At 40.6% G+C, this 22,899-nt stretch overlaps 1 protein-coding gene across 4 annotated transcripts in view; it reads right to left on the reverse strand.

The window, feature by feature from the left end:
• Positions 1–1,299: 1,299 nt before the first annotated feature.
• The window catches only part of TNK2 (tyrosine kinase non receptor 2), a 121,243-nt gene continuing 99,643 nt past the window's right edge, over positions 1,300–22,899 (reverse strand). For 2 of the 4 annotated variants that reach the window (XM_018561582.1, XM_018561579.1), the window contains exons 12-16: positions 20,400–20,519; positions 16,492–17,930; positions 5,513–5,608; positions 4,441–4,568; positions 1,300–1,523 (exon numbers count right to left, since the gene is read on the reverse strand). In XM_018561582.1, coding sequence (XP_018417084.1) covers positions 1,517–1,523; positions 4,441–4,568; positions 5,513–5,608; positions 16,492–17,930; positions 20,400–20,519 — 1,790 coding nt within the window. In that variant the 3' untranslated portion in view covers positions 1,300–1,516. The remainder of the gene's footprint in view (positions 1,524–4,440; positions 4,569–5,512; positions 5,609–16,491; positions 17,931–20,399; positions 20,520–22,899) is intronic. The other 2 variants (XM_018561581.1, XM_018561583.1) reach the window with 2 other exon arrangements.

The following is a 22,899-nucleotide window of genomic DNA, read 5'->3' on the forward strand; positions in this document are numbered from 1 at the left end:
TATGCATGTTTGCTACATGTGCACATGTGTTTGGTTTTATATATTTATTTAGCCTTATCCTTACATTAATTACTGCCACAAGGAGACTGATATGTTTCCAATATGACAATATACAATCATGGTTACAGGTTCTCTAGACACATCAGGGATCTGACTAGGCTCTTGATGTTTCTTTTGTAACCAGCAGATGGAGGTCAGGAGCAAAATGTGCTGGATTTGCAGCATGCCTGGTACCCAGAGGTGATATTGTGATGCTATGGAGACAGAAGGGCACAGGTCTCAGTGCTTCCAGGATTCATCATTGTACATATTAGTAAATACCCCCCACTTCTCTCCATCATAACGCTGCTGTTGCTAAAAAGGTAAGGGCCTCCTGGGAGAGAAAAAGGAGAGCCAATGGGTAGAGCATATTTGAAAACTTGTACAAGTGATCAGGTGACTTTCTAGCTGCTTGAATCACGTCTATATTAACCAGCGTAAGACCCCATTCACACTGAGCGACATGCAAATCGCGCGACTTTGAGCGACATTGAGCGACGAGCGACATTGAGCGACGTTGAGCGACGTGTCGCGCGACATCTTCCTATTGGGCTGTATGCAATCAGGAGCAATATCGCTCAAAATCGCTCTAAAAAAGGGTCATGTAGAAGCGACAAGCTACCAGCGACGAGCTACAAGCGATATTGAGCGATATTGAGCGACATTGAGCGACGAGATGTGAACAGCTACATTGAATTGTATTGGTGAAGCTACATAGAGCGATATAGTGCGGAAATATGAGCGATATCGCTACAAAAATCGCGCGATAAATCGCTCAATGTGAACGGGGCCTAAGGGTCAAGTTATTCTCTATATAGACATGGAAATTAGCATATTCAGGGGACACAGCCTAACTGCTGAATGGCCCCTATATATCCCATTCTTCCATCTTCACCAGCTGGCTGTTATGCCAGCTTAATCCTTATAGGTCCATGTGCATTCCATGTCCAGCACGACCTCTACAGCACTCTGCTCAGCTCACTGCACCCTCAGTTGCCCAAAATACTGGAGTATGAGAGGGAGAATCCATAGCACAGGATCATATGGAAGGAGGCTGCTCTCCTAAGCCAGAGGTACCTCTGAGAATTTTGCAAGAACCGAAGGCCCTCTGCTGTCTTTAGCAAGGTTAACAGAAATTCAGTTAATGCTTTAACTTGTTGTCCGGAACTGTTCTCTGTAAAGTCACATCACACGAATTCAGAACAAAAGGTAAAGAATGCAACCTCTTATTTTTGTCAAATAAACTTTATATCTAAACACATTAAAAGAGAAAACGCAACATTAACACATGTCCATGTAGCAGAACACTGGGTTGGTTTCAAAGTTCAATTCTTGTGGGTTGAGGAAGCCCCCATGAGGGCCAGTTCAGAGCCAAAAAACTGCTTCGATTGCCCTTGGGTCAGAGAATCCTTTATATATGTATCAGTCCAGGTAGTTATATGTTGTGCAAGTAAGCCATCCCTTCAACACAGATGCATCATCGTCTGTAAAATAAAAAGCCACATTACAATATCTGGCAGCTTAATTAAAATATTCAAGCAAGCAAGATGCAAAACATTTGTGATTTCTTGATTGTGAGGCTCCTGATGTGAATACCTCTATAATTTCTCTTACGACCTACCTCCTTCTCTCAAACTTAATCAATAACCTAACCACAAACGTAACTCTTAACATGACCCTTAATCTATAACCTAACCCTGAAAATTAAGCCTTAGGGTCGATTCACATCAGATGTGTTGGGACTGCACTGGAAGCCTTTTCAGGGCAGTAACAATGCAAAGACAAGGGAAATTGCCATGTTTACAGTCAGCCCAGTTCACAACACTGTTATGTAGTGGCATGTACTAAAAAAAAAGGACTGCATGCAGTCCTTTTTTTTAGCGCAGAGTGGTGAGACACTCCGAAATCAGAGCATCAGCACTGTTTCTGCCAGCACACACCAGAAGACCAAAGGAATAGGAGATATGCACTTAATAAAGTTATTGTTCACTTTGCTCAGTGAATAAAGAGAAGCTATGCTCAATTTAAAAAAACAATCACGAGCATTTTTTTGTGTGGTAGTTTCACTTCAATATTTTTATAAAAGTATTGTAAAGACAGAATACAGGATTGTACAAAAGAATAACATTAGAGCGACAATGCTATAAACAATAACAATAAAGGAAGAATAAAAAACAAGAATGAACCATAGAACACAGCATGCAAGGTGATGTTGGGGCACATGCCAACTGCTTCTCCATGGGTAGAAGAATGCAATAATCCAAATACACGTGTGCCAAGCAAACAAAATCAAGCAGCTACCTAAAATGAAACCACAGGCTCATGTGAGGCAATACAGGGAAAAAGGAATTTAAAGAAAATAGAACAGTGAGAAGACAGGAAAGCAGAAAAACAGAGACAGGAAGATACAGGGAGACTGAAGTAAGAGTAGAGACAGCCTCAGGACAGCGGGAAGGCAATCGCGTGCAAGATTTTAAAAAAAGGATTTTGCTTGTGCATGACTGGTCGATTGAAATTAACACAGTTGTTTGCCAAGCTAAGGGAACACTGTGAAAGGGGTAGGTCGATTTACCAAAAATGTTCTACTTTTTTGGTAAATTGACCTACCCCTTTACCTCTAACAAAGGTAACCCTTAAATCTAACCCTAAATTGTAACAATTAAACTAACCTTAACCACTAGCCTAACACGTCCCCTAACAGTAAGCTAACAAATCCTTACAGCCCCTGCACTACTTCCTAACTTAACTAGAATTAGAGACTGACTGACTTAAAGGGATATTGAACATGTATTTCCTCCTGTTAAAATTTAGTCTGTTAGAGAAACAATAACATCAGATTTGTAATAAAATGTCCAACCATAGGCAAGTCTTAGATATACGTATACGTGTGTACATACAGTATGCGATAACTAAGAAGAATTGTATTTGGTGTCTAAATATCTTGCATATAATATGGTTATACGCCTGCTCTTTCTAGAAAAGTATCATATATGTATTACATAACTAAGCTTGATTATTATGATCATTGATGTCTCCATTACTTCATTACAGTATGCTTACAGAGTTAAATTGTACATGTGCTACTTATGTGGAAAAGCACATTCCATCCATGTCTAAGGCACTAGTCCAAGACACAGGTGGAGTCCAGGAAACACATCAGTGGTGAAGTCATCAGCGGAGTAGACATCAGGCGTTGAGCTATCATAGTTGCCCATCAGCTCTTTTACCTATTTTAGCTGCTTGCCTCCCTGCATTCTTCAATTCATTATCTTCACAATACAAACTGTAGTATTCCTTATCTTGTTATCTCTTTGTCAATAAAATGTTATTTTTATATGCTGAAAATGAATCCCAGCTAACCTAAATAATCCTGTTACAAAAGGCATGTCAAACCTTTGGTGCTCATTGCTTCAAACAATTATTGATGACTCCTTTCTCAGGTACATGTTGAAAGTTGCCGCTGTTACTATGATGTTAATTACCAACGTGCTATTATCTTTTATGAAATTAAGTAGGCACATTGTATTATCATTGGCATAAAATGGCCAGAAAACATCAATGATCTTACATCTGCTTTCATGAGCCCCATATAGAGACTACTATAACCAGAAAAAATGAAACAAAAAGCTGCAAATAGATGAAAAAAAGATGAAAGAGGGGCCATGCATATTAATGGAAACTGTAACAATCCTGTGAGCAGTGATGAAAAAGTCACTATCGCACATTGGAAAGTGAAGGGTAAATGTGATCACTCTTGGGTTAACCATACTTGTAATTGAACAGTCACAAAACACTGAAAACAGTATAAAATCTGATCAACAACTGTTTGACATGCAACTTGCAAGCTTTCTTTCAAAACATTTCAATCTATTATTTCACTATGTTTAGCATTGTGCCTTAAGCTGGCCATAAACGAGTAGATTTCCGAATGAAAGATCTTTCTTTACCACCCGATAATGCCATCAGACAATTGACGAATGTTTAATAAAATTCTGTTTTATTTTAACATTAGTTTTTGGAATGGAGTTTCCCGAATGAAAACCACATTCACTGTTAGAATTTAGTTCGTTCAAGAAACATTTTCAATCCTGCTCCTTTGACTTTTTGTCACTATGGTCGAAATCGATGATCTTTTGTACGAAACTTCTTCTGAAAATCTACTAGCGTACGGCCACCCTAATGTGTTTGTGAATCTGTTGCAAAGTTTCTTGTCTAGAGATTCTGCCATTAAAAGCACTTCCTGCCGCAGGCTGACAATGTTAAGTCTGTTTCTTGCAATTAGATGCAGCATTGTTAGCCTGCCATGTGCATTGCTTCAGTTTGCCCTATGGCTGCCTATCAGGTCTGCAGCGGGCATGCATATATACACTTTAAATGTAAATTTCAGAGGAAATGGCGTACTTTTGCTGGCAGCCACTGTATAATTCTAGAAGGTGGGAGCTAGCAGTCTCCAGGTTCCAATTAAACGTCTCCAGCACTTTGTGGCACTCCATACGAGTCTTCAGTCCCAGGCAAAACAGCTGCTCAACCTGCAGTAAAAGCAGAACATGGTATGAGTAAATTTACATAAAATAAAGTTTCACATTGATTGCAGATTATTTTACAGTATTTAGGGGGTTTCAAACCAATGAATCTATGCAAGAATACCTACTATGGAACAAGTTGATCCTCACAGTACAAAAATGGTTAGACATGACAGTACAGCATTGTGACCACAAGGTGGAGTATTTCCTCCAGAGTTTTGCAGTTTATGTTCTGAGTGGCCTAATGCCTGTAGGGAAGGCTGCCATCTAATGGCCGATTCTACGTACGCAAACATGATTACAAAATAAGTATTAATAAACATCAATATTATTCTGAGATCACAAAAGGTTTTCTGAGAGTAAAAAGTCATTATTTACATACTTCTAATACATTACTCCTATCTCACAGAACTAGTATTGTATCACATATGAAATAATATCTGCATTAAATGAAACAAATGGCAATTGGTTTCAATACTCTGCGAGAATTCTGAAGACGTCCTGAACATTTTCCAAGTATCCCATATGTTGACCTCAGGAGATTCCGCCAACCCCCATTATATCCAAATTTCTCCATAAACATAGTCTGATCCATCAACTTAAAGCAAGAGGTAATAGATGGAGCAAAAGATGATTTCCAGTGTTACTTTTTGCTGTATTTTATAGCTGATGAAGTGAACTATTTCAATAAATCTTATATGGGATTGGGGAGCAATGAAAGAGCCATATCCAAGGATCAAGCCGCAGCACATCGCCAGAGATTCAGGAAATCCATTCCACAACTAAAGACCAATATGATTGATAGATTAGACAGGAGCACCACATATGTGCAATGAAACCCTCCACGCCACACACCCTCCAGCACCTGGGATGGGATGGATAGAGAAAACATATTTCTAAAGTGCAAGATGATGTCAAATATAGATAAATAAGACAGCGTGAAAACATACTTTTAGGTATTGGATAGCCTTCTGGACATTCCAGCCATGGTTCTGTAATGCTGCCTGACACTCCTCTGTGGTAACTCCATGAACCATTTCCTGAACCTGTGAAGACGGAAGCAATTTTTATTTTATCAATCAGAAAAAGAATAAAGAGTTGTCAAATCAACAGATGACAAAACATAAAATATTGTTTTTAAATAAAGTACAGGGCTATGTATCCTTCCTAATAGGATTACCATATATTGCATTATTTCTTCACACTTTACAACTGGGCTTAGGGTCCATTCACACCACATCCAGATCAGACGGGTTTCCAGACCAAAATGCATCCCAATGTATCCCTATGCTATTTCTGGCCTCTGTTCCCACCAGTGCAGTCCGTTCCAGACCAGACCAGAAAAATACTGCATGTCTCATTTTGTCCGGTCTGGTATGCACTGGAACCCAGAGAAACGCATCAAAAAAGCATGGAACGCACCTGTAAGACCATTTTAAGCTAAGAAAAAAAGTAAAACATTTCCAAACACGACAAAAACGCGGTAAAAGCGTGGCAAAACTGCAATGCACTGCGTTCCAGATATGGTCCGGAAAATGGTGTGAACCCAGCCTTAGTCATAAATGTACAGAAGTACTTCTGAGAGATTTTGCCCCCTTATTTGGATTTACTTGTTGTATGACCAGAAGACTGGGAGCTGCTGCAGTACCAAGTTATGCTATGACTTAGGGCTAGTTTACACCAGATGCAGTTGTGATGCAGTCCGTTCAGTTTGGCCGCTGCAGCCAAAATACATCACAATGCTTTCCTATGGGATTTCTGGTGCTCTGTTCACATCAGTGCAGTCAGTTCCAATGCAGTCAAATGCACCTGAAATCCCATTTTAAGCAAAAAAAAAAAAACATCAATTGCGGTACAATCGTGGTAAAATTGCAGCAAAACGCATTGCATTGCAGCTGCGCAGACACACACAGTTTTGGTGTAAACTAGCCCTAAGGCCCAGCAGGGCTGAAACATATAAGCGGATATTGTTTTTATGGACTTTACAGTATGAAATAGAGATACATTTGGAGGAGATTCCTTGTGTGCTGCCATCCTGCTCTAAGTTTCAGTACCAAGCACCCTACCTTAGTTTCCCAACATCCAAGAATACAATGTAAGAGGTCAGGCAGTTGAGATTGCAGCAAATATCAGAATTTGAGTGACCTCTGCCTCCCTTATACAAGCTGAAGTGTCAGACCCAGGCACAAGTAAGTAAAGCTAAATAAGGTGGCAAATAAAAATCTTTCATTGGTGATACTACATTATTGTACCGTACTACTTAGGCTAAATATTCAGATTCTTGTATAAGAAGCCCAATCAAGACTGGTTCTCATTAAAATAAATGGTACTTGCATTAAAAGTCTTAAATTGTATGCCAAGCCTAATTTTTTTTTAAAGTTAGTTAAAGGAATAGTAATAATGCTGTGTTTGGTAGAGTCGGGGAACGCTAGAACCCCTTTCATCTCTGTGTTTCTGTCTGTATCCCTGTTTCAGACTGTCCCTCACTTCCTGTCTGGGAAAAGAGGTGCCTCTTTTATAGTATGTCAGGGTAAATCTTTCCGACTAAGCCCCGGATAGCAGTAAAAACCTGACGGAGGTTACAAACCTGCCCCATTCTATTCAAAACTAAAAAAGAAAAAAGAAACAAACACGTTTGGCTGGACATACACCTGGATTTTTTCATCCAATAATACGTTTTTAATGACAGAGTATATTGTATTCTTTATGAAAGAATTGATATGATGATATGCAGATAGCAGTCACAAGGATCTATTAAAAACCCTTTCCTAATCAGAGCATCGAGCATCACAAAACGTAGGACAGTAAGCATTTAGAGAAGAATACATTTAATTGGCAAAGCTTTGTATGTCCATGTACCCTCATAAACAGAGATCGGAAACCTCCTCACTTATGTTGAGTGTAATTGCCAGATAATGGGCATTTACCTTCATGTGAGCACTTATAGTTAATTTTCACAAACAACCATTCATTGCATAGGTCATTCAAAGGCTACACATAGCATGACACGGGACTAACATAACTGGAAACAAACTGGCCAATGGTTAGATCTGCAGTTATTACTTTATTGGTTTTCCTGTAAGAGGACCTTTGGTAACAATATGGCTGACAAAACTGGTAGACCCAGTTACATATTGTAGGACTGGTTGTACAGCTTTAACTCTTTCGCTGCCAAGCCCTGATTTTTCAAATCAGCTGGCCAAGCCATTTTAGAATTTTTTGCATTTTTTTCCTATTGATTTGATTTTCAACTGCTGCGTTGCTAGCGTTTGTAAAAGACCCCCCAAACCATATATTTTCTGAAAATCCACTTAAAAGCCAAGTGTTAAGCCCCATTCCTGGCCAGGCCATTTTTCAGCATTCAGCGCTGCGGTAATTTGACTGACGTTTATTTATGCAACGCTGTCCTGAAATTATTTTTTTTTATAAATTCTGGGGACAGATAGAGTTTTCTTTTGGTGGTATTTAATCACCACTGGGGTTTTTATTTTTTACTATATAACTAAAAAAAAGTACCAAAAATTTTGAGAAAAAACCTGTTTCCCTATAAATTGTTATGAAACGTTTATTATCACCCCAATTTTTTGGTAAAATATAAAAGACGAGGTCACGTCGGGTAAAAAGACGCCAAACATGTCAAGCCTTAAAATTGCGCGCGCCCGCAAAATCCAAAAAAGTGACCACCCTGAAATTGGCCAAAGGCGATGCTTTAAACCAGGGGCGCCCACAAGTTTTCGTCTGGAGATCTACTTTTCAAATGACGAGCTCAATGAGATCTACCAACGAAAAAACACCTGCGTTCAGGGGCGTGGCGGTGCATTGAAGTCAATGGCACCACAGCCAGGCCCCACAGTGCGATCGCCTGCACCCGGAACCAGGCACATTACTACCTGAGTTCCGGTCAAGTGCGATCCGCAAAAATGCTTCAAGCACTATGTGCCTGCGTTCCAGGTGCGGGTGATCACACTGTGGGCGGGGGACATAGCTGCGGTGCCATTGACTTTAATACAACCCCACGTCCCCTCCCGCCCCTGAATGCAGGGAGTTGGCCGGCTTGCATTCCACAGCGTTCTAGAAGCGCCGGGGTCCTGTCCTCCCCCGGTGCTCGTGTGGCCGACGTTGCACATGGGGAGAGGTGTCCCGCCCCTTTGCGTCTGCAGCGTCTGACACATTCAGCCACACGAGCACCGTGAGAGCATAGCCATAGCCAGCTCCATTTGCGCCCGTGGCAAGAAAAAAAAAGTGCCCCCGAACAGGCGTGTGATGTCACCCAGCGCCCTGCCTCCAGGATTTTTTACATTTATTTTTTACTATTTGTTATTTTATTTTTGTTATTTCTTATTTCATTTTTTTTTTTACTGTTGGGGGGGACTTCAGGGAAATATTAGGGGTCTAAACAGCCCCCAGATATATTTATTTTAAAATAGAAAAATAAATTGAGCACACAAAGTCTTCAATCTCTTTTTCTGCAGCCTCTGTTCTAAATGAATGGAAAGCACAGATGCTTCCCATTCATTAAGAAAGTATTTTACTATCAAGCAGTTTCTGAATGAGGAGGAGCCTCTGTACAGAGTGCTACTCTCCATTGAGAAACTCATGAATGAACAGGAAGTGATGTAAATCACATCCTATTCATTCATAATTGGGGACACATAGTAATATGTGTCCCCAGTTATTTACAAACACTGGAGTGATCAGCTGATCGCTCCAGTGTTTGTCCTGCACAGAGGATCGGTACATATCACTGATATGTACCGATCCTCTGCCGCTCGGTCACGCACACAGGGGGGCTGCAACTTCTCCACTGGATCCCCCCTGTTCCGCGGGGATCCAGAGAGGACAGGACATCGCAATCTACCTAATGGGCACCCCTGCTTTAAACCCTTTTACCGCTCATCAGTTTAGTGTTATCAATAATTAATGGCTCTAAAATTATTGCTCTCACTGCGACGTTCGCGGTGATATGTAACATGTGCGGCACAATAAGCGCAATCGTTGTTTTCGCACATAGGCGCACCCAACGCATGTTTGCGTGTGTATTTGGGAGGCTGGGACTTAAAACATTTTTCTGTTTAAAAAAAATAAAAAATGTATGCTTCTTTAATTTTCTTATATGTTTAAGAACATAATTATGTTTTTCTTTAGGGTTAAGAAGCCCCCTATGTGATAGCCAATTTACATGACAGGTCCTCTTTATGGAGACATCAGGGGTCTCCAAGAACCCTAATGTCACCTAGGGACCCCCGGAGAAGCTAATGAAGCACAGATCTGCTTCAGCAGATTCTCACCGGCATCTGTAGCTGGGAATGACAGCTGAATGGAGAAGTGATGTAATATACATCACTTCCTGCATTTGGGGCCTGGAGAGGAGATCAGAGGGAGATCGTGTAGCAACTCCCTTTGATCTCCTGTCACAGAGCAGCTGTGCCGGTCCCGTCCACACCGAGCACAGCAGATCTCAGGACCGGCAACGGCAGTGACAGCTTGTAGCTCGTCGATGTAGCTTGTCGCTCCTACATGACCCTTTTTTCGAGCAATTTTGCTCCTGATTGCATACAGCCCAATAGGAAAAAGTCACTCAATATCGCTCAATATCGCAAGTCGCGCAATATCGCAAGTCGCTGAGTGTGACTGGGACCTTAAGTGTATTTAGATATTTATTCCCTACTTACTGTTAAAAACTAAGTTTTGGCTTTATTTATACTTTAGTCCAGCTGCCTATTGGCCTGGATATATAAGAATTTACAATATTTACAGCAAGCCCAGAGATTATTATTAATAAAATGCGGTGTTAATTATTTATGGCAGAATTCAAATGCTAATAAGTCAAATGAGGTAGCCAGTGCCCATTAGTGACCCTACAGCACAGCTGGCACCAAAATAAAAAATACAGAAGGGAATTTTATCAAAACTGAGGCAGACAAAATCTGGAGCAGCTGTGCATGGCAACCGATCTGCTTCTCTCTTTTATTCTCGAATCTTAGCTGAACACACTGAAGAGAGAAGCTGATTGGTTGCCATGGGCAACTGCTCCAGCTTTTGTCTGCTCCAGTTTTGATAAGTTTCCCTCACACAAATTCAGTGATCAGTGCTGCACAGATACAACAATTTCAACAAAGAAAGTGTTTTCCTTATTTCTGCCCTCATTTATTTCAAAATGATTGTTCTCAGTTATAGACTGTTGAGTTGTGTCATGCGATGACGGAAGGGTTCAAAGCCCACTGAAATGATACTCCAATTCATAAACAGCAAGGCGTTTCAATCCCTGTCATGAGACACACTTTCTCTTTCCATGCAATACTTGGTACCAAGCTTGAACATCTAATATCTTAGCTGAGGCTGCCTACCCCACCCTTCCTCTCTTCCTTCACAACCTACCCAGCCCTCTTCCCTTCACCCTCCTATGGTTTCCTCTCTCTCCCTTCTCTTTTAGTTTAGCATATCCCAGAGACACTAAGTAGCCAGCCTCTCTTATTTATTTTTCACCCCATGACTAACATTTGTGCATTCCACTACTGTTTACCAAAAGCTGGCCATGCGCTAGTAGATTTCCGCACGAAAGATCTTCCTTTACCACTTCACAAATGTCATTTTCTTTTAACATTCAATATTGGAATAAAGTTTCCTGAAGGAAAACCACATTCACAGTAAGAATTTCGTTCCTTCAAGAAAAATGTTCTATCCTGCTCCTTTGACTTTTTCCGTCACTGCGGCCGAATGCGATCGTTGATTTGACACCATCGCCTAATAGAGAGTCGAAAGTTCATTGGGAAATCTACTAGTGTGTAGCCAGCTAAAGATCTTGCTGATACAACCAAAATGATTAGGCCAAGCTTTGGACATCTGTGATATACTAATATAGGGTACATGGATATGGTTGTGTTCTTATTTCATGTAAAATGTTACTACCAGAACGTCCTGCCAATGATCTCATGTACCTTCAATGGCTCCTCGAATGCTATATGTGACCCTTCTCCTCCCTTGGTTCTGAACCTCTCCCATTTTGTTCCTTTTGTATTTGATTACTTCAGTAAAAACTGAAATAAAAATACACAATGAGTTGAAAGTCTGTCTTTAATAATTTTCTAAAAAGACTGTAGACAGCTTCCCACCAATGTTGTTTCTCAGTGATGTGAGCACACTCCCTCTTCTCTTAGTATAAGACAACTAGTAATGTGAACCTGTTACAATCTGACAGAGAAATAACCGTACTAAAGTGCAGGCACCTTTGGTTGTCTGAGAGAACCTGTATAAGATTTCAAACCACCTGTTGTGACCCTGTGAAGCCCCTGGTTTCCAGGTCACTGCAGAACAAAAGGCTTTGGATTCTACAATACACCCTGCCCATCCCCTGGCATTTAACTGTCAAATTCTAGAGCCTCACGGCTTGTAGAGCGTATAGTGTTTGACAGATGAATGGCAGTGCGGAGACAGAAGTTGTGGCGCTGTGTATAGCCTGGGACTGGAATCCAAAGGGTTCTGCAATCCACAGGCACAGAAAAGCTGATTAACAGATTTGCAGGTATTCACAAGCACAACATCAGCAGTATTGTTACCTTAGGCTCTTTTTAGGTCATATAGGTTTACTTTAAAGCGTATCTAAACCCCCAAAATGTATATATATATAAAAGATTACCAATCCTTTAATGTAGTGGCTGCATTAGTTTTGTTCTAGGGGTTTTTTCATTGAAATCAGCATTGCCACCCTGTGGGGAGGGTAGCATTAGATACAGTGGCAGGATTAGATGGACTTAACTAACAAATGAAATCTGAACTACAGCTAACACATTTTAAGCAGTTACAGAAACAGTCTTTTACTTTTTGGGACGAAGGTTTTACAAAAATGAATAAAAGCTGACCATTATAAGCACCCCTGTCAGTGTTAAAGGTTTTGCCACAACCCTCTATCTGCCACTTTTCGTGGACAGCTTGGTCTGGTAAAATAAGTTGAACAAATACAGACTTAATAGAGAACTATTGGGTAAGTGTTTTTCCCCATGGTTCTCTTTAGGGTCACGGGAGGACACATACTAACCTCCTCTTGTGAACCAAAGCTCAGTATATAGCGAGCTATTGTTCCGAGCTATATAGCGCTGCAGCCGGGACAGATCCCGACATTACTGTCTGGATCCACCCAGCTGGCAGAGTGACAGCGGGCTCTGCCTATCTAGAGGCAGAGCCAGCTGGGCCCGCCACCTCCCCCGTCCATGCCTCCAGTCAGTGCTTGAGGATCGGAGAGGGGGGTATCCCTGCGGGGAGTGGTGACTGACAGTCACCGCTCTCTGCAGGTAGATGATCGGGAAGTGAGCAAGCGATGGTATGTGTTCGCTCATTTCTCGATCAATAGAGCAGACCGGTCACAGTTTCTGTGTCACAGGTCGGCTCTAATTATGAGGATGAATTAAAATAACCCACTTCATAGTTCTTCTTTAATGGCCAAATCCTCAGCTGAAAATAAATGAAAAAGCCTTAAAAAAAAAAAAAAAACGCATGAAGCCACCACATTTAAGGATCGGTATGCTGAAATATATTACACTTTCGGCTTTGGATATGATTTATCTCAGTGACAGTGCATGTGGTTGACAGATAAGGATGCAATCAGTTGTGGGAATATAGATTTGCAGGGCTCGAAAAATCCACTCGTCCACTCGTCTGTGACGAGCAGACAGTGGAGCCCGACGAGCAGCTTCCCGTCCGGCCGTTGTAATTACACGGCCGACCGGGAGCTTAACACAGTCAAGCGATCGTGCGTCTCTATAGACGCTCGATCACTTGTATCAGCATCTGTCACTGCCGTGTTCGGTCCCGAGATCCGCTGTGCCCGATGCGGCCGGGACCGGCACGGCTCTGTGACAGGAGATCAAAGGGAGTTCAGTATACGAACTCCCTTTGATCTCGGTAGCAGCATTTGCCCTGTGATGTCACAGGAAACATGTGACCAGGAAGCAGGAAATAGTGGGCGGCAAACTCTAATGAATTTAGAAAAAAATTTTAACATATATTGCAAGCCTATAGTCCGGTCATGCTGACTGGTGAAATTTTTGACTGACTGGTGAGACACCACCAAATTTTTCAAGCCCTGTAGATTTGTATATTTTCACAAGGCAAGAGGCAGCATAGCCTTTGACAGACCACAACAGGGGAATAATTGCAATTCACCAGAATTTTACAACATGTATAATAATAGCATAAACAATTCAACTTTAGTCACTAGTGATTTATCTCTCAAGAACAGAGGCTAATAGTGACCCAGGAGAAGGTGGGTTGTAGTAGAGAAGACTGCTCTGTACCCACTATGATTACCAACTGCAGTTGCTCACTATAAATAGGCGTTACATAGTCTCCCTACAGGTCGTGTAAGTAGGAATGAGAAGGGAGATTTTAAAAACCCAGCAGAGAGATGTTTGGAATTTATAAAAACACACGTGTCATACTAAGCAGCTATAGCTGAAAGAGATGAGAAAAAAGGTCAACACATTTTACCACTGTCAGGGTTCAAATGCCTCAAAAAACCTTCTAAACCTCGCTCTCTGATGCACAATATAGCACAGATCCATCAGCACATGTGGCCACTACTTTCCGTTTTCCTCTATGACAATGAAGTCAGAATTCTTGGCCTCCTCATGAGCTCATCCACAAGTAACAAGCCTAAGAGAAGCGTCAGACCAATGGTCAAAAATTCGAAAACATTGCATATAAAGGTGAAGTTAACCAGCAAATATCTGTAAAAAATAGGTCAAGGCAACTGGACTTGCTGTATTTTTCTTGAAGAAGTTTTACTGGTCATCCAACCAGCTTTCTCAATTCAGAATGACTTGTACAAAAATTATCTGGGAATAAATATGGTGAATGTTGCTCCAATCCACATAATTTGTTAGTCACAACAGATTATTGGAGGTGTTATTAACCTGCCCAGAGAGAGGTGTTAAAACAACATTGTATGTGGCAGACAATAGATGTCTCACAATGTCTAGGATGCTTACTTGACTGTTCAAATTAGTGTTTTTATTCCTTTAGATGTAGGTATACTGCCGAATCCTGACCAGAGAGTTTGGCTTTTCTATGCTGTGCCATACACTGATGTAGCTGCTGTTTGGTTTCACCGACATACAAATCTAGAGCACTCCTCACTGCACTGGACTGCATACACAAGTTGTTCATCTTGTGTTTTGGCGTTGGGTCTTTTGGGTAAACCAGTTGTTGCCTCATTGTACTGCTAGGTTTAAAGCAGACAGGGATGTGGTGTTTTTTTAAAAACCCTTCTGAGTTTCTCAGACACCCCAACTACATATGGGATGACCAAATCCTTCCGTTTGTCATTCTTTTCACCCTCACTTGTACTCTTGGCATTCTTTGGATGACCAGTGAAACACCTTCAAGAAAAATACAGCAAATCCAGTTGCCTTGACTTATTTTTTACAGATATACCATGGCCTGGATGAATGAGAACCTTTACAGACATATTTAAACAGCCAATGCGTTTCAGGGGCTCTGGCACTCCCCCTACATCAGGGTCTGGAATCTGCGTGAACTTAAAATGAAAGGACGCAACTAAATTCTGGAAAGAGGTGGACAAGATGACAGTTGTCAAAAACAGTAACTCCATGGCTAGCTTAAAGAACTCTGGGTAAAAAAAAATATTAACCCTTGCAGTTGAAGTACCCCTACACTACAAGGGGTTAAGTGCTTATATTTGCCTAAGTTCAAAAATAACAAAGTTATACTCATCCAAATCTCAGATCTGGTAGGCTGCGACAGCGCTCCCTCCAAACTATCAGCTCCTCCGCTGCAGCGATGGTATGTCGCTTGGCTTCCTCACGTCCAATACACTGTGTAGAAAGTGATGACTCAAGGACCTTAGGCCACTGCACTGGAGGAGGAGAGAGGTTCCAGGAACCAGCCGAAGAGCAAGATGGCTTGGAGGATCGAGTAAGTATAACTTTTTGATTTTTGGATCTAGACAAAAATGAGCACTTAACCATTGCAGTGCAAAATTTTCACCCAGAGTTCTGCTTCAAGCAACTAAGTTCCTTTAACTTCAAGTTCACCCAAATTCCAGACTCTGATGGAGAAGAAAGTACCAGAGCCCCTGAAACATGTTGGCTGTTTTACGTCCCCCATATATGAACTAATAATTCATGTGGATTCTTTGTGCATTGGCCTGGCGCTTTTTGACTTGTGGATTTCAAACCCTGGGTTCCCCAGCCAGGGGCACACTGTTATCTTAAGCACAGCCTTACCAGAGCCACTGGGCTCCATATATTGGACTACACTTCTACAATCATGAGACATTAAAAGCAAAAATCCAGCACCACTTACATGTCCCATCTTCATGATTTTATGACAACCTGCAACAGAATTATCTCACATTGGTTCCCTATCAGTACACATACTGAAACTTCACTTCCACAATAGTGACAAATATGTGACTTCCTCTGTCCCCCAACGGCTATCTGCCTCTCTATGCAAAGTAGACTTCGATCGCAACGATCCTTAGGATAGATTGATATAGTCTGCAAACCCCACAAGATTGATGACAATTGTTTCCCTTTCTTCATTTAATGACTAAGCACCCTACTGTAGTACCAGTTAGCAGAATAAAATCCAGGTATTTAGCTCTCTGGATGACAAGCTTTTATGAATCTAGTTTTAATCCTACATTACTAAATCATGCCTGGATGCTTTTCAGGTTCAAAAACAGCACACAGTAGCATTTTGTTCTGCAATTATATCACAAATATCTTTGTTTTGATTTGTATTTTGTATTCGTATAGAAAGATTATTGAGTAACCGTTCTTTTTCAATGGTAGAAAGGAATGCACTGTATCTGCACAAATATTTTGTTTCCCATTAACATATCATCATCATCATGTTCAGAATATAGCTATTTACTGCTTCAAACAAGACATAGTATTAAAGGGTTACTTGCCAGTCTGATTTTTTCTGAGGGTCTAAAATTATCTGGTCCATCGTAAACAATTTTCTGCAAGCTACAGGAAGTCTTCACAGCGCTTTTGGATGAGCAGTTACTGTTGTTAGACGAAAAGTTGGCTTTATAGTCCGTTTGCTGCACCATGGGCCTAACAGTTGCAGTAGATATGCTTCTGCTCATTGAAGTCTCCTCTGGACTTCGTGCCTCTTTGAGAAATTTCTCATATTTGTCCAAGTAAGGAGGTCGCTCAGGAAGAAGGTAGTAATGTGTATTGCTAACCTTCTTACCGTCTTTCACAATGGGCAAGATGCAAGGACCTTTGGAAGAATCTTTACCCTGGGCTTGAATAACCTTGGGAGTAGCATATTTAGGGTCTGAAGCAAAACTCTGAGTGGTAGGCATTGGTTTTCCTGGAGATGTAGAAAGGCCTATACACAAGGGAGAACAGAGATTAGACCTCTGCTGTGGAGAGCCCACCTGAAAAGCCATAGGGCTAGGAGTCCGAGATGTGGGTTGAGAAAATGGGTCCCTTGGGGGCAATAAGGGAGCTCTACCTACTTCCTCTGCTCCAAAAGCTGGAGACAACTCTCCAGACCAGCGTTCATGGTCACGTCTAATTGGCCTGGGAGGTATAGGAATTCGTGGTGGTATCTGTGGTTTGTCCTCTGATGAAGTGACATCAAAGTTTACAGTAGAAGAACTTGGGCTGGGAGTTGAAGCCAGTGAAGATGACGGGGGGACATTTAGCGTCTTCATGCATTCCTGTTGTAGTTCCTCAAATAATTCTGATGTTTGGGAAAAGTTTGCATGCTTCAAATCCTTTGGAGGAAGGAACAGATTGTCCTCCACTTTTATTAGAACAGGAGCTCTCTCTGTTTCCTGGACATAGCCATAGTTAGCTTCTCCTTTATCTCTAGCCCTCTGAAGATGGGTCATTGTTATTTTCTCTCTGTGGGCCAAAAGAACATCAGGGCTATTTATAGTGCATACTTCAAAATCATCTTCATCCTGTGCTACTTCATCATAAGCTGGAGGAGCAGGAAGGGGTTTGGTGTCCCAATCCACCACCGGAGTTGGATGAAGAGGACGAGGAAGCGAGCGCGTGGGACTCTGGGGAGGAGTTTTATCAAGCAACGAAAAGGCATCCATTGCCAGTTTAGCTAAAGAAGGAGCAGTCTGTTCCACTACAGGAGAAATAAAACCTGGGCTTAGTGGACTGATGTCCTCTCCAAAGTCTATTAGGGCCACATCTCCTGAGGAAAAACTGCTACTCTTAATACCAAGTGTGTGCCGGTCAGACACTTTGGTGCCAGCCACCCGTGCAGATGGTTTAACCAGTTTTAGACCTTTGGATGTTGTTGTTTTTTTGAGAGACAGTCTTTTAATTCCTGATGATATCGAGTCCTCCTCTCCGTTGATAGGATTATAACTGGATTCTAAAATATAATGCAAACACAGTATAAGAGTCATGCAATTGTGCTTATTAAAAATGTAATTGTAAGTATCTAATAATATTATTAAAATTAGGATTTTTATTGTCAAGTAACAGAAAGCAACCCCCGGAAACAGAAAAAACTTCTTCAGTTCAGTTAATATTCGGTAGAACATATACACTATATCATAAAACCTGGAGGGGTTCCATATGATGGAAAATGTCCACTATAACAATGTTTGACGAGAAGAATATTCTAAGAGTATGTTGCAAATACAGGTGAAACTCGAATAATTAGAATATCGTGCAAAAGTAATTGCAGTAAGTGCGGCAAAAAGGGCCCAAACCAAGTACTGAGTACATATGCATGCTTGTACTTATCAGAGGTCCGATATTGTTCTATGTACAATCCTTGTTTTATTGATTGCATGTAATATTCTACTTTTTTGAGGTTGTGGATTTGGGGTTCTTGGGGTTTTCATGAGCTGTAAGCCATAATCATCACAATTATGACAAATCACGGCTTGAATTATCTTGCTTTGCATGTAATGAGTCTCTCTCATATATTAGTTTCACCTTTTAAGTTGCATTAGTGAAATAAATGAACTTTGCACGATATTCTAATTATTCGAGTTTCACCTGTAGAAGTGACACATGTTGTGTTGGCTACAGCTTACAAATTTGCATCTAACAGACTAGAACAAAGCCATACAAAGCAAGATAAAGCATCACTTTATAATTGATGACTTATAAGTATGTGTACACATTGGCAAATGTCCTGCTCTTGCGGTATTTTCTATTAGATCTGCTAGTGCAACACATACAGTTACATTGGGCCAGAGATACATAGAAGAATAATGAAGCTTAGGTGTATGTATCCTATTTGCTGCTATGCTGTGATCCTCTATGTTTTAAAACCTGACCTCCAAAGACTGTTAGTTATCTGGCAGTCATACTGCTCCTCTGACTTAAATACTTGCCGAGCCGCAGACCTGGAAATAAATGCAATCAGTAAAGTCAAAACTCATTATTTGCATACTTGTTCCAGGTCAGTACTCAGGAAGTAATGGTAATCATGGCAGCCAGGCAACTAGCATTTTCAGGAGGAGGTGTCAGCAATGACAGCATCCATATTCTCACTGGTTTCCTTTAAAGTTTAATCTCATGCATTACTGATGGTTATTCTCTAAGAATGCAATTTGAAATCTTGTGATGTTTCTAGAATATGTGACAGCATGTGCAAGAAGCAATAAAGGTTTTAAAGACAAATGCCATACATTTACAGTCAATGCAGACTGTACTGTACATACAGCATTATGTATTTAGGTTACGCTGCTATATGTGCTATACAGCATGTGTATACAATAGAGGTGAATGTTATATGCATGCACAGATGTCATTCTCAATTGGCAGGCATTAAGATGCATCTGACCAGCTGTACACATACACCCACAGCCAAGCACATTTAGGTTATAAGGAAAACTACTCTTGTACATTTACATTTGTAAACATAACATTTATTAAAATATTCTGTATATTTATGTACATGCTAAAGTATTCAGCAATATTCAGCTTTTAAACAACTAAGCTTTGCCAGGTCTGGGATCACCAGAGACTGTAACTTACCTGTATCAAGTGTCTGTTTCTAGCTCATTACTTACTTAAAAGGAAAAACACTGCAAATCTGAAAGCACCAAGCATGCAATATGAATGACTATTCTATTGCTATTCACTACAGAAATAGGATTCTCTCTCTGGGACAGAGATGTATTGTATGATTTCTGTGTGATTTACACACATACGTGACATATGCAATGTTTTCATCTGTGAGTGCACCTATGCCCAAAGTATGGACTTCAAACAATTTACATATTCCCAACAATTAGCAAAAGACCTTTAAAACCAGCAATCTCTTACCTCTAGCTACTTTTAATGTGAAGTTATTCATTCTCAAAGATCCTCACATATTACAATACAGTGAAGTCACAGAGGAAAGCTAAGATTTTATTGCCTCTGTTGTGAACTTTGAAAATGATTTCTCCACAATGCCTATAGATCCAAACATGACTAAAGGTATGTTTTAAAGTGCTTTTAGTGCTTGTTCACAATATGTAAATACTTTAGTATGTATGATCTAAGCACAGGTTCATTTTAAATAATGGATGCTATTACAAATAATTTCATGCTTTTCAACTCACTGGGGTTTACAAATTAACTTCTTCACATGCCAATCAGTATAGCCGTAGGTGATCTGTGTATTTTCAACTTAAGATCACCAACATTGTTGTGTAAAACATTGTTGGGAAATAAAAACTGAAAGAAATAGGCAAGATGCGTACAAACATTAGTATATTGCAAGCTTTATGTGTTTGTCTATTAATACCAATGGTGAGAGAGACAATCACTCATTCCACTGCACACTGTTAGGCCAAATGTCAGTACAGAGTTATTCCATTGATCAAACACTCTGTACCTTGAGAGAGAGGGACTAGAAAAGTACAGAGCGGACAGGAGCAGGGTGCACGAAGGAGGGAGCCATTAAACTTACTCTTAACCAGAGCAGCCGGTTGAGGAGGGCGAGGTGGACGCTCCCCTGGGAGAAGAAAGGCCACGGAGCATTGAGAAAAAAGCAAGTATTTGATTTCAGAAAGGGCAAGAATATGCAAATGTCAAAATGATATTCAGTAAAGCAGGGAGATATTAGAGAAGCAGAAGGAGGAAACTAAGAGGGCACAATGAAGAAAAAATGTAATCATTAGACAGATGGAGGTGAGCAGTACAGATTAGTATTGCACAAGAAGCAGGAAATTAAACGTAACTATTCTAAATGTAATAGATGAAAGCACATTGGCCCCTTATCAATATGATTACAGAAACATATACAGTATATACCTTAAAGTAATGACACACACAGACAAAGGAAATCTATAAATGTTATGAAAAACCTCTGGCATGGTATTCAAAACTAGTTGTTTCGCCTGGTCCCAAAATGAATACAAATCTGAGGGCTGGTTCACACCAATTGCGGTGCGTTCCAGAGCGGTAGCTGCTGGAACGCACCGCAATCGCTCACAAAACTTCCCCCTGCGTTCTGGGGCGGGAGGGGGTATGGCAGTGCATTGAAGTCAATGGCATTGCAGCCACGTTCCCCCAACTGCAGTGTGATCGGACGTATGGCAAAACATTGCCTACGTTCCACTGCAAACGCAAAAAAAATTCTGCATGCTCTATTTTTTGCGTTTGCAGTGGAACAGAATGCAGACAATGTTTTGCCACGGGTCCAATCGCACTGCAGGTGGGGGGGGCATGGCTGCGTGGCTACTTGTTTCCATGCAGAGCCCTCTTGGATCCTAGATACAGGCTGTACATGGGAAATGAACCACTCCCCAAGTGGAAAGTAAACGTCATCCTCTCCTGGTAGTCCCACTCTTGTCATTCAACTGTCAAAGGCCAAAAACTCTACTGCCCACTGAAGGTCTGGCATTTGACAGCTGAGTAGGAGAGGGCAAGGCTTAATCTATACTTGGTTAGATGCCGAGGATAGGCTTGGCCTCGGATCCAAGGGGCAAGAAAGGAACAGAAGAACTGTTTTGAAGGCTAACACCGGGACAACAAGGTACGTGTACTTCAGCACTATTGTTACCCTGTTTTAGGCCAGTATAGGTTCACATTAAGAAACCATTTTCTATTTGACAATCATATCTGTCTTAACTAAATGCTGACAGTTACCTCCAAGTCAAAGACATAACAAAATATACAAAATGAAAGCAACCTTTTGTGTACTGGGGTTCATCTTCTTTTAGTTTGTCATGTTTTTGCCACCCTAGTCCTATATTTCAGATCAACAGTTGTTCAAAGTCTGGGGAGCTGCCCAGGCAGCATTGATGATAAATTAACAGCTTATGTGAGCATTTTTGCAGCTCATATACCAATAATGTTCATCAAATAAAGTATATGAACTTCCACATTACAGCTCCCATAGTAATAGGCGAATAGCACAGGAACAGAATGTGCTCTGCAAGCCATCAATGTAAAGCCTTTATGTTTACTTGTTACTATGGGAGTCATGACATGCAGAGACTCATTTGTAAGCCATCGATTTACTGAGCATAATACAGACCATACAGACTCTTACAGTGCTTTCAGCAAGGTCTGAATAGCTTCCATATAACTGGCAGATGGCAGTTCCGGCTATCAACTTTAGAATCCAATGTTCTCTGTGTGGGATATTTACAGCAACAGTCTTAAACGATAACAATTTTCTTTCTCTAACATTTTGTATATCAACTAGCTACATGCCATTTAAATGGAAGGTGTTCTTTCAACAGAGATGCAGGAACAAATGATGACTGTAAGAATAATAAACTGTAATGTTGGTCATAGAACTATAGTACCGAGCATAGTGTTCTATTGCTACAGTACAATGTCTGATGAAAACAGACAAGTGTGAATGGGCCCTCAGTGATAAAATGTATTATATATTATGCATCAATGTACAGTATAAAAATGAATATTTGACATTCACATATGACTCTACAAGTGATAACTCTTTATTATTGAAGATAATAACTTTGCTGCACAGCATTTTTATCTCAACAAGCAAAGATTAGCTAGAATATCTCAGAGAGGAGATGGTCTTCACTTGGACTATTGCCCAATAGGTCACAAGTTAATGTTGTGCTTTTTCCAGTACTGCTCCAGCATGTTTTACCATTTTTAGTTTAATGTCAATCATCTGTGCATCTTATATTATCAAACATATAGGTTACAAACTGATTTTCTGTACAATGACAAGAAAATACACATTTTTATATATATAGATATATATATATATATATACACACACACACACACATACTGTATGTACCATTACTTTCTAGCATTCTAGTAAAGCCCACAAATACATAAATACATTTAATTCTGCAACTACCACTGATGAGCACAGATACATTGAGCCCTCTGGTATAGAAATT

Source organism: Nanorana parkeri, unplaced genomic scaffold (assembly GCF_000935625.1).
Source record: "Nanorana parkeri isolate BGI_ZX_2015 unplaced genomic scaffold, ASM93562v1 scaffold531, whole genome shotgun sequence".
Classification (NCBI taxonomy): domain Eukaryota; kingdom Metazoa; phylum Chordata; class Amphibia; order Anura; family Dicroglossidae; genus Nanorana; species Nanorana parkeri.